The sequence below is a fragment of the Apiospora kogelbergensis genome (assembly GCF_038363985.1).
Source record: "Apiospora kogelbergensis strain CBS 113332 chromosome Unknown utg000001l_segment0_segment0, whole genome shotgun sequence".
In the NCBI taxonomy this organism is placed as follows: Eukaryota; Fungi; Ascomycota; class Sordariomycetes; order Amphisphaeriales; family Apiosporaceae; genus Apiospora; species Apiospora kogelbergensis.
The window spans coordinates 2,629,852-2,641,551 of record NW_027117418.1 but is presented as its reverse complement, the minus strand read 5'-3'; the positions used below and the strand labels follow the sequence as shown (position 1 = coordinate 2,641,551).

Sequence of the window (11,700 nt, the reverse complement as noted above, 5' to 3'; positions counted from 1 at the left end):
CTTCCCAGCCACCCTCTTTTGATAGTGCCCGCGGATTGCATTACATCGCACTACCGCACTCCAGACATGCACACACTACTTAGACTTCCAGGCTCTCTGGCCATCTGTCTCACCGCACATGCATCAAGGCATGCCCTCCATGTCGTTCTCCCGTCAGTGCGCAGAGAGACGTAACGAACGACTCTATTTGGTGCAGTACGTACTTCCAGATCGCCGTCGTGTTGTTTGATACGCCCAAATGGTCTCTGGCATCTGGGGATCCGAGTCTGCGCCACGAGCTATCCGTATTGAGTTGAGCGACGAACCGAGGGCAAGGAGGCACAGTGCGTCTTGTTCACTTTACAGGGTATCTGCATCTGGCTGATCCATCCATTGCCATTTTTGCCATTGTTCTCATCGGTCGCCATGCACTTGACCATAGAGTTGTCGCGAAAATGCCACGGCCGCCAGGCCGGTACTCGACTGGCTGCTAGGCATTAGGCATTTGGTCCACCTCTTCGTCTTCGAGTCGTCCGATTGCTGGTCGTTCGTATGGGATGACGGCGCATCGCGTCCAGTGGTTTTGCGCCTCCGACTTGTACATGCCAGACGCGTGTTTAGACTGTCCTTATTCGTGGTCGAATGCGTTCCTATCAGTTCAGTCGTTCAACCCCGCGGTCCGCAGGTCCAATGTATGTATGCCTACCTAATGCAATGCAATCCTCTTCTCTGCTGTGTCCATCGTCGTTGGCCACGCCCTGCAACCGGACTGCATGGGCAGGGTTGCAGTGGTCACAGAGACTTGCAGTGGCGCCTTTTCCTTAGGCTCAAGCCAAGCGGCAGCGTTGAACGTCTCCCCCGAGCAGAACCCGAGGGCGAGCTGTTTGGTACCTCTGCACCTGTCTGCACCTATCAGCAGCGTCTGCATCCATGAACAACCGCGGGTGCAGTTGGCTCTGATGGTAATGGAGTCGCAAGTCTCGCAACACGGACTACAATGCAATTACCTACATACATCCATACGTACATCATATCCATAGACATTAATCTCCAACTCAACCCCTCCCAGAATCCGACTCACTGAGCGGTTCCAAAGTGCGACCGGGTATGGCCAGTCCACCGGGGCGCGTAATGCTCGTCGGCTTCCCCCACGCTGTTGGCTGTTTCTTGATTGCCTGCTGCGTCGATGGCATAGGCCCCAGGGTTCTGCTCAGGGCCCCCATAAGTGTCGGCGCTTTGGCTCGCCCTAGGCTGACCGCTCAACTTCAGAGTTACTACAGTGGGTACAGTGGACGGCCTAGGTAGTCGAGGTCAAGCTTGTCCGTCTGGCTGCTGGGCCCCCTAAGCCCTCCAGAACTATCACTGGCTGCACCGCTCACAGGCACCGTGTTGGGCTCACTTGGCGTCAAGGCGTGGCGGTTCAGGGCCTTTCCCGTCCTTGCTTGGTCGCTTGCTTACCGCATTCCCCAATCGCAGTCCTCTCCCAAGACCGAAAAGGGTGTAGCCCGACGGACAGAGTACAGACGTGCATGCATGAAGAACGAGGGGCAGCGAGGGGAGGTACATCCAACAACATCCAGCGCTCTACCCTACCCAAGTACCCGTCTAGAGCGCCCGGGTATTGCACATATGTAGGCATGTACATGCCTACCTACGGGTTTTATTTTCTTTTTTCCCCTGTCTTTTCTTTTCTGGATCAGTAACTTGCTGCCAACTGATTCGATTGATTCGGCGGTGCCTGTGACCTCGAGCTTGTTAGGTACCGTCTCTCCCCCCTGCCCCCAGTCTTTGATCCACCTCCACTGTCACCTACCTTCTTTCGTTGCAGTTCCGCTCGCTCGTTACCTACATTACATCCTATCCCGCCTGCTTCCCGCCGCTCGTCTTCTGCTTCCTAATTGCTTCACCTGCCCTGCACGATACGATACATTCACTCGGTCCTGTATGCTTCCCCCTACAGTTCGTCTTCTTGACGGGACGGATTGTTGTCGCCATCGATCCGACGGGGAGAGGAATTGTCGTCTTTACTCCATTTGTCTATCCTCACGATTCGAACCCGACGAGCACGGGATTCCTTGTGCCTCTTCTATATAACTACATATACAATCTTCGCGACGCTACCATGACAAATCGCCTCGATTTTCTTTCCGCCAAAGTCTAATTCTCTACCACAATAACAGCCCGGCACCACGCAAGACAACCCAGGAACGATCGACACACGTTGCATGGCCACCGACTGAGTTCCAGATTGCGACAAACTTGCGCGCCGCCCCCAGCTTCCAACCAACCTTTTGCGTCAAAAACATTAGAGACGCGTCGACCATCTAAGCATTCACCTTGAGACGGACTGCCCTGGTCGAAGCGACAAGGAAAAAACTAGCCAACAAACAACATCGTGGGATTCCGCCTGCTTGTCGCAACAAGCGCTATACATGTGTCGCAGTGCTCTCCAAACCTGAACTTGCCATTTATCATGTTGCCTCTACAATGCGGCGCGGCGACTCTCCCCAGGGGGTTCCGCCTACCCGCCAGCGAACGCGATCCCAGGACTCCGGAACCTTCTGCGCCCCTGGACGCAATGCCACCATCACCCCCACGACCGAGATTGAAGCTCAAGCGGCGCAACATCACAACTCAATTAACTGCGCCGACCCAACATTTCTTGGCTTCGGTCGCAGCCGCTGATGTGCCAATACCGAGTGTGGAGGAGCCAGCATACATGAACACCGATGCGGACATGGTTGATGGTGTGTCTGAAGCAGATCTGATTGAACACAATAATATGGGACTGTTCGAGCAACTTCGCGCGCGCGCATTTTCGCCACCCAAAACACCATCTGGAGACGTTGCGCCGACTCTTTCAGCGAGCGAGTATCCGGACTGGTCAGTCGAGTCGTGTTGGAGCGGCTCTGATGCTGAATCAAGTCCGGAATACGAGTCCAGCCGCCCGTCAACGGCCTTCTCCACCCAAACCAGCGCGTCATCTCTCTATAGCCGGTTTTCCCAAGCTTCTGATGACGACGATTGTCGATGCCCTAACGCCAGCGGTCCCGAATGTGATGATTCGGATAGCGCCGTACCAGCTGCACCTGCGACGCGCTCTAGAAAGCCTAGGCGCGCCCCATGGACCAAGGCCATGAGCGCTCACCTGTGGTCTACGTATATGCTATATCTGCAAGACCCGCGGGTAACCCCTTTTCGCTTGGGGAAGAGCCGTATCCCCCCCGAAGGTGTCTGCAACCGTGTAGCTCGGGAAGCAAAGAGGAGTTGGAAAGGCTCCAACGCGGTGCTTCCAGTGAACCGAGACAGCACACCCACCGCAGAATCTAGCAAGCCATTTATTCAATGGCCGCACACATGCGCAGCGACGAAGGCCCAGCTGCGCGAGTTATGCAGGCTGAAGGCGAATTTGCAGCCTGGATCAGCAATGTATACGTCTCGCAGTCCTACACCTTTCCAAGTCGCGGCGCATCGTCGCCGGAACAGGAAACATACCCCTGCTCGTTCGCCGGCAGTTTTCTCTGCTCAGGATATGGCCATGTCCCTAACACTGAGTACCTCGGAGACTATGCAACCGCATGGTCCTCTAGCGCAGCTCACTTGCTCCCTGCCCGAGCCGGAGAGTATGTCAACTCCAGTTGCTGCCTCCGCGGAAGTTGCCTCGGAGCAGGTCGCGGATAACCGACGTCGACTCGGTTCGCCATTTTTCGCTCACAGCTATGGCCCAAGCTCGTCTACGCCGCTTGCCGGTAATGCGGAGGCGCGGAGGCATACCATCGGGGCCCGAAAGCTGTTGAAGTCACCAGTGCGGCTGACACGCTCGAGATCTGGCACGCAGAAGCGCAGGTCGGTCAAGCCACTTGACGACCAGCCACGGCGGCGACCGAGCTTATCGGCCGCTCTCTGGGGGTTCCCTCCCCACGGAGCCCGAAAACCGAGCTGGAAACAAGAACCAATTCAGCTCAACAGCATCCGCGGAGAACGATAGTATGTTCATCCCGAGATCAACAGCAATGCCTGACCCATTTGCTCCTGCTGAGAGCAGCTCATCTACTAGCAGTCTATCTGTGCCGGTGGCCGCGCCTCAAGTCGCACGGTTGGGCTCTCCATTTGGCGCCAGCCATTCCTTCCCCAACAGGCTGGGACAGCCGCTCGGCTTCAACTTGACGGCAATACGCCGAGGGTTCGCTACAGTACAGCAACCGTCGGAATCGAACCCCCTAGCACCCCTTCTCGGTCCAGTTTGGCCTCCAGACTGGCTTACATCGACCAACGACTGAAGGATTTCCGAAGTCGAAACAACATCCCTAGGCGGTCTCAATCGCCATGGTGATGAGCATTCGTTAGAAAATACCAAAACAACCAGCCACGACAGCCAATCTTGGGCTAGCACAACGATTTCCTTTTGTATAGACCCGACCACTCACCGACTACTGCTCCACAGCCGCGAGAGCCCATACACGTTGGGCAATAACGCGACTGATGGGAAAGTTACGAATAACGGATACGCATTACTTTTCTCAGGGGACAGGACAGATTGAAGAAGATGTTTCATGGTTTCGAGGTTGTCCCAGGGTAGGCGAAGCCGTTCCAAGTGCTTGCCTGCTTACCTACGAATGGGCGCCTCTTTTCACGATAATGAGGATATGATACGATTTGAATGAATGACGGATGGTGTCTTCTATGATACGGATCAACAGTCACGTTATATCATGCCAGTCCCGTAAATCGGGTTTTTGTCTATCCAGTTGGATACTTGGCGTCGATTTTTCTTTTCAGGATATTAACGCAGCAGAAGAAAAATCTCCAATGATTTGATGAAGAAATAGCAAAGAGACGGTAATTAGAATCGAATTCTATTGACCTCCAATGACTACAAACAGTGCCATTGTCAAATTGATATTGCAATTTCATCGCTGTTGTCATCTTCACACAACAATGATTCAATGCGAGGAGGTTCTGCGAGATTGACTCTGTATTTCTATATTTATCTTTTTCCACTATTGTGCGGTTTGATAGATTCAACCCAATGGAAGCCCTCGTGCGGGCGGGTATCGTGGTAGTTCTTGACAACGTAGTATGTGACCCTGCCATATATACGGCGCATACCCTCAGATGTGTTCTGGGTCTTCTGTGCGTGCTCTCTCTCATCATCTGTTGTCCCCCTTCCTCCAGCACCACCATAGGCTCTCCTTGCTCTACAGTCCCCCAATTTTGCGTTCTCGACGCGAAGAAGCCGTTTGGTGTCGTGGCAATTGCCGTGTTTGTGTTTATTTGGCCGTAGTGGCGCGAAGAAAACAGATGAAACTCCAACCCCCCTGTCCATCTGTTTATTCCGGGTAAAGTACAGTATATAAAAAAGAGATGCATGGATTCTGAAGTGCATGCAAGCTCCTCAAAAAAAGAAATATCATAAAAAACGTTGGCCGTCGTAATTGGATTATTATCCTCAGCTGGACTAGCAGCGTTCGCTCACTCGCTCGCGGCTGCACTGCTCAGCAATGAGGTAAAATTCTTCTTCGATCCATGGCAGAAGAAAGAGAACAAAAGAAAAATGAGAAAAGAATGGTTGTGATGTTGAAAAAAGGTTGGAGAGGGGGTTGCCATCTCAAGGCATACCCAAGTATAGTTCGAATATGGTGGACCGCGGCGACAGCTTGTCGCGGATGCCGTAGGTGGACTCGAACTCGGACTCGCTGCTGTCCGCGTCCGATACGGGCGATCGGAGGGCCAGCGCGGCCGGCCTCTGCCGCTGCTGTTCCCGCTGCAGCAGCTGTGCCTTGACGTGGGGGCAGCGTCCTTGCTTGACGATGGAGCGGTGGGTGTGGAAGGAGCACTGGCGGAACCCAAACTGGCGTTCCTCGTTGCGCAGGTTGTTGGAGGGCAGGCGCAGCTGGGGATTCTTGGTGGCGATCCGGACGCGGCTCTTGGAGATCTTGGAGATGTGAGCGACGTAGTCCCGCCAGAAGTCTGGGCAGCCCTCGAAGAGATCGTGCATCTGCTGCGCCGTCCCCGGGCGCTCAAAGCCACCGCCGAGGGTCCAGGCTGTCATGGCCACAATCCACTTGCGTAGCCGGCAGCTGGCGTCGGCGTCGCAGTCCACGTACACGTGGCGCACCAGCTGAGAGCTGATGTCCCAGTTGCACATCAGGTGTAGGTCCTGGACGGCGTCCATGGCGTCGTCCTGCAGCGCTGGTACCTCGATGACGTTGGCGGCGAACAGGTGCAGATTGATCAGGTCCCACTGAAGCTCCTCGGCGTAGTCGTTGCGGACCGAGTCGTCGAGGATGGCCCGGAAGTCCTTCCTGGCGTCGATGCTGCGGTTATGGCGCTGGTGGAGCCAGTAGGTGAAAAGCTCAAACATTTCCGGGTCCTGGTCCTCCAGCCAGAGGATGTTGAACTGGGCGTTCTGCTGCTTCAGCACGGCCGTGGCGTCCAGACGGTCGCGGAAGTAGGGCGAGCACGAGGCCAGGAGTTCCCGGGCGATGGTGAACTCGCGGCCTTCCTCGCCCACGATCACTTGCACGTTTTCCGAAGTGAGAATACTGTAGGTGAGAAGCACAATTAGTAAGATGCCGATCATATATTACGAGAGAGAGAGAGAGAAAACAAGCCGGTTCAGAAACTTACGTAGATAGTTGAAAGCCCGAGGCCCGCGTGGCTCGCTTGAGAGCCGAGCTCAGCGGTGCCATTATGGACGTTGTTGCTGTCGTTATGACTTGATATAACAAGATATTATCGAACCAAGGACGAACCAGTCGGCGGGCCAAATAGAGAGGGAAGAAGCGAAGGGGAGATTACGGTCGACGAAGAACAATGTCAGGCCAGCTAAACTCTTGTTGAAGCGGAAAACCTGCCACTTGGGTCGACGACGATGCTCTATACACACAAACACACACACGCGCGCACACACACACACACAGGACGGTCGTTGGTAGAGAGCAAACAAAAGCAAACAGGATACGCACGGCGGATAGCAGACGGGAGAGAGGAGGTTTTCTAGAAGAGCTTAAAGCTCAAGAGTGGAAACATATTAAGCTCGAGGGGACTCCATCCCGTCTGGCGTTTCTCCAGGCAATGTCTCAGCTCTCTCTCGCGAAAGGACTGGAGGCTTCGGAGGTTAGGGACGCACTTTACTTAGCACACCCACTCACACCCACTCACACCCACTCCCGACACATGGGATGGGATCTAAGCACCCAAGGTTACCCGTGTGGGTGGGTACGGATGATGAGGACGAGTACTTGTCTACTTGTGCAGTGTGGGTGTGGGTTGGCGATGCTACGCAAACGGTCCAAGACCCTGCGAGTGTTGTGTCGGGCCGGGGGAACAAGCCACGAGAAGAAGCAGGCGCAGAAACGAGATGAACAGCGACGGGTACTAATGGGCGTTGGTGGATTTCAGATAGAGCGCATGCGATGTAGAGAGCCCCTGGTGGAAACATGGAAACATATGGCGTGTGCTTACGATAGCAGAGCCCCACGTCCCACGTTGGCCACGTCTGGGGTCGAGTCCAAAGGCTGGAAGTTGGACCAGACGAGAGAAGATCGTGTTTGGCAATCCAGCCCGCTTCCGTCCTCTGGCCGGGAACGGCACACCACAAACCAGGACACGACCGCTTTCCCCAATCTCATATACTTGGAATCATCGATGAGGTAAGTGGGAGTCTCAGGCTGAAACCGGCTCCTCCTACAGGACGCGCATTAGGCATGTCGTCAAGCTCTTATCGTCGATGACCAAGCACCAAGCTACGAGTGCCGAGTGCTGCCAAATGCTAGCGATGCTACCACACCAGCACTAGGGAGAGCCGCCTTTCCGCGCAAGCCTCGCACCTCGTGCCTCGTGTCTGCGCTCCATGCAACCTGAGGGGGATGTGCACGTCATGCAGGGCTCATTACTCAGTCACCAATCTGCCCTCCAACGGACGGGTATATATATATGTATATAATGCTTTAGATTGCGAGAGGACTCGAGGCCAAAGAAAGCACCGCTAGCAAAAGGTGGCACGTCCCTTCCCTTCCCTTCCCTAATTTGCTGTTTCCTGTTTCCTGTCCCCTGCCAGTCCCCTGCCGGTCCCCTGTCGCTGCCGCTTCTCAAACCAAACAAACCCCACCTCACCTCTAAACCATCCCTGCCCGCCCGGGGATTGCACCGTGGCATCGATCCTCAGCTCATCTCGCCAACGCATGCCAAGCCTGGCTCTTGGACCGCGGGCTGTCTCGACCAGCAAGCTAAACTTGTTTCCATAAACGGCTCCAGCATCGTGGGACCGAAATGGCCCCGTCTTCCACTGCCAATGTCCCGGCGCCGGGCGTGCCGTACTTCACCCCGAGGCAGGACCCTCCCGTGGGCACCGCCCTGCACCCGGACACTGCCCCGACCCTGTTCCAGCCGCTGGCCATGCGCGACATGACGCTGCAGAACCGCTTCGTCGTCTCGCCCATGTGCCAGTACAGCGCCGAGGACGGCCACCACACCGACTGGCACTTCGCCCACCTGTCCCAGTTCGTCCTGCGCGGCAACGCCCTGACCATCGTCGAGGCCACCGCCGTCACCGCCAACGGCCGCATCACGCCCCAGGACTCGGGGCTCTGGAAGGACAGCCAGATCGAACCCCTGAAGCGCACCGTGACCTTTGCTCACAGCCAGGGCCAGAAAATCGGCATCCAGCTGGCCCATGCCGGCCGCAAAGCCAGCACCGTCGCCCCCTGGATTGCTACCCACACCGGCACCGGCAGCGCCGTCTCGCCTGCCGAGGAAGGCGGCTGGCCCGACGATGTCTGGGCGCCCTCGGCCATTCCCTTCTCCGAAACCTTCCCCCGCCCCAAGGCCATGACCCTGAATGACATCAGGGACCTCGTCCAGGCATTCCGGGACGCCGCCGCCCGCGCCGTCATGGCCGGCTTCGACATGATCGAAATCCACGGGGCGCATGGCTACCTGTTCACCTCTTTCATGTCGCCCCTCAGCAACAAGCGGACCGACGAGTATGGCGGCAGCTTCGAGAACCGGACCCGGCTGCTGTTCGAGGTCATCAAGGCTGTGCGCGAGGTAATCCCCAAGGGCATGCCGCTGTGGCTGCGCATCTCATCGACCGAGTGGATGGAGTGGGCCGGTGAGCCGAGTTGGACCGTCTCAGACAGTCTGCGGCTGGCCAAGCTGCTCCCCGACGCCGGCATCGACCTCTTGGACGTCAGCTCGGGCGGCAACAACTCGCAGCAGAAGATCCAAATCTCGACGTACTACCAGGTCGACATTGCGGGGCAGGTGAGGGAAGAGGTCCAGAAGGCCGGCCTGAAGCTGCTTATTGGCGCTGTTGGGTTCATCACCAATGCGGAGATGGCGCGGTCCATCGTGCAGGAGAGGCCGGCTGACAACGGAAACAAGCCGCCTGAGTGTGGTGCCATCGAGGTAGAGCAGGAGGCTGGGGAGAAGACACAGGCCGATGTGGTGCTCATGGCGCGACAGCTCCTCAGGGAGCCCGAGTTTCCTCTCAAGGTCGCCTTTGAGCTTGGCGTCGAGGTCAAGTGGCCCAACCAATATGCTCGCTCCAACTGGAGGACACACCGTCACTAGATGTAGGGGGTACGTAGCACTGGCGAATGGGTTTTACGAGACACGATGACACGCAATGAGTTTTCTGCCTTCACTTTAATTCACATACATGCGGAAGCTACCGTAAGATGGCAACCGAAGAAAGAGTTTGAAGTGGAATATATGTGTAGCATCTGATTTGGGTTGGCTCGTCCGTTATCGCAAGCCCTTCTTTCCTTGGTTGCATGTCATCCCATCCTACTTTCTCTTGGGCGGGTATTTCTTGCTGCCGACCTCGACCTTGGGCTCACAGGTGCACCACTCGTCCTCTTTTATGTTGTCCATGACGCTGGGGATGTGGCTGCCACAACCATACCAGGTCGTCTTGTCTATATCCCGGGCAGTTCAGCCAAATGTCTTGTGTGTGTTTTGTGCCGAAGTACAAGATGCGGGGAAAGTAGGACTTACTGCAGCTACCGCAAGTCGATTTCATACACATTTTGGCGAGGTTGATGGTGTTGGTGGTGAGTGGGTGACGACGACAAGTTGTGCGGGGGGTATTGGTCAGGTATGGAAGATGGAGGGCTCTCGGGTTAGTTAGGTGCGTGCCTAATGCAGATAGATATACTAATATTATGGGTGAGGTGACTTGGGTTCGGGCAACCTTACATAGCACGGAGGTAGACTGGCAGGTCCCCGGGCACTTGAGCGAATGATTCCCACTGGGAAACTGCTGCGGGCAATATGATCGGCGAACACGCTTTTCCGATAGGCCAAACTACTGCTGGCCCAGTTCTCCGAAGTCGCCGACTAGTCTTGTCAGGTTTCCAGGCATTGATTGATTGGTGACCGGATATCCACAACATTCAGAGGCATACAGCGTAAATCCACGCTTATGATGGTCTCGAACTGGAGCTTTGGAACGGGAAACGGTGCCATGCTAAAACACCCGACTATGAACTTGTGTATATCTCATGATTTGGCCACTTCGCTCTCGGCAATGGATCGGATGAGCTGTGTCGCGATCTCCACTCCGCTCTTGGTCATGTCCTGTGACTGCTCACAAGGAACGTGAAGAAATACAACCTTGCGCGGTCGGCTCTGTTTCGTCAGGTGCGCCATGCTGGAATAGTAGATGAAGTCGCACAGGTAGCGTCCCGGATCCTCGGATATCCTCAGGTCCAGCCCTTTCTGCAGCCATCATCGCACTAGTATCAATAATCCGAGGGTTCGTTCGGGATTCAAGGGATATGTGTAGAAACGAAACCTACCGGACAATGCTCAACCCACCGCTTGTGGATGCCATCGACGTCCAAGTCGGACAGCAGCTCCGTCGGCAGGCCTTCCCAGATCCAGCCCTCGTCGCCGCCGGCCTCGCGTCGCCTCCTCTCGTCGTCGAGGAGCTGCCCGTCGACGTCCTTGATCAGGTAGCCGTCGCGGTGGCCCCGCCGCTCGACCTGGTAGACGTGCTGGGGCCCCGCCATGCCGATGTGCAGCGCCGCGTCGATCTTGCACTCGGGGTCGTCCCACAGGCTCGGCACGAGACCCCGGACCACCTCGTAGTTGACGCGCACCGGGTCCGGGTGCACGAGGATGCGGACCCGCCGGGACGAGAACGAAGACGTCTTGTGCGCCGGGTCCTTCACCCGGTCGGCAGGCAGGTACTCGGGCAATGACCGGGCGATCTCCCACGACGGGTTGATCGGGTATTGGTCTTTGAATGGCTAGACACACGTGACCAGAAAAGGACAGCGAGTTAATACTAAGAGCTCCAAAACCCCAATCGACTCAGGTGGAGGGGAAACACGAGCGATTGTCCTGTTCTTCAACCCACACTTCGTCTTCGCAGATCGGGCAGGCTAGTAGCGTGTGCATGGGTTTGGTTTGACCTACACCGAAGCCCGTCACTAAGATGGTAAACTCATCGTCTTTGGGGACGGCGACGGAGCCCATGTTCGCGGATGAGATGGTTTGATTGTACAAGATGCGGCCTTTTGGTATGAAGAGGTGATGAGAAGTGAAGTTTATTGGCCTGTTCGTTGGCGTGGTCAGACTGGGTGCGTCCTTCAGGGCAATGCAGTCTGAACTCTGCGCAACAACCGCCCGCCCGGCTCTCATCCGAGCCGTGGGCCTCGGGCGCTTTTGGTGGGTTGCTGGTTGGGGTTGGAGTAAGTTCTGGGTCGCCCT

At 56.1% G+C, this 11,700-nt stretch overlaps 5 protein-coding genes across 5 annotated transcripts; 2 read left to right on the top strand and 3 right to left on the bottom strand.

Moving 5' to 3' along the window:
* Nucleotides 1-2,452: 2,452 nt before the first annotated feature.
* Nucleotides 2,453-3,967, top strand: PG998_000833 (uncharacterized protein; the record flags this gene model as incomplete). The annotated part of the gene is made up of 1 exon (XM_066867651.1): nt 2,453-3,967. The coding sequence occupies one exon, from the start codon at nt 2,453-2,455 to the stop codon at nt 3,965-3,967; it is 1,515 nt and encodes a 504-aa protein (XP_066736066.1).
* A 1,620-nt stretch (nt 3,968-5,587) lies between these two features.
* PG998_000832 (uncharacterized protein) lies at nt 5,588-6,671 on the bottom strand (the record flags this gene model as incomplete). Its single annotated transcript, XM_066867650.1, has 2 exons — nt 5,588-6,524; nt 6,610-6,671. The coding sequence occupies 2 exons, from the start codon at nt 6,669-6,671 to the stop codon at nt 5,588-5,590; spliced, it is 999 nt and encodes a 332-aa protein (XP_066736065.1).
* A 1,582-nt stretch (nt 6,672-8,253) lies between these two features.
* On the top strand, nt 8,254-9,555 carry PG998_000831 (NADH:flavin oxidoreductase/NADH oxidase; the record flags this gene model as incomplete). Its single annotated transcript, XM_066867649.1, has 1 exon — nt 8,254-9,555. The coding sequence occupies one exon, from the start codon at nt 8,254-8,256 to the stop codon at nt 9,553-9,555; it is 1,302 nt and encodes a 433-aa protein (XP_066736064.1).
* A 216-nt stretch (nt 9,556-9,771) lies between these two features.
* On the bottom strand, nt 9,772-10,012 carry PG998_000830 (uncharacterized protein; the record flags this gene model as incomplete). Its single annotated transcript, XM_066867648.1, has 2 exons — nt 9,772-9,902; nt 9,982-10,012. 2 exons carry the CDS (start codon nt 10,010-10,012, stop codon nt 9,772-9,774), a joined length of 162 nt encoding a protein of 53 aa, XP_066736063.1.
* A 473-nt stretch (nt 10,013-10,485) lies between these two features.
* PG998_000829 (uncharacterized protein) lies at nt 10,486-11,466 on the bottom strand (the record flags this gene model as incomplete). Its single annotated transcript, XM_066867647.1, has 3 exons — nt 10,486-10,704; nt 10,785-11,237; nt 11,407-11,466. 3 exons carry the CDS (start codon nt 11,464-11,466, stop codon nt 10,486-10,488), a joined length of 732 nt encoding a protein of 243 aa, XP_066736062.1.
* Between the last annotated feature and the right edge of the window lie 234 nt (nt 11,467-11,700).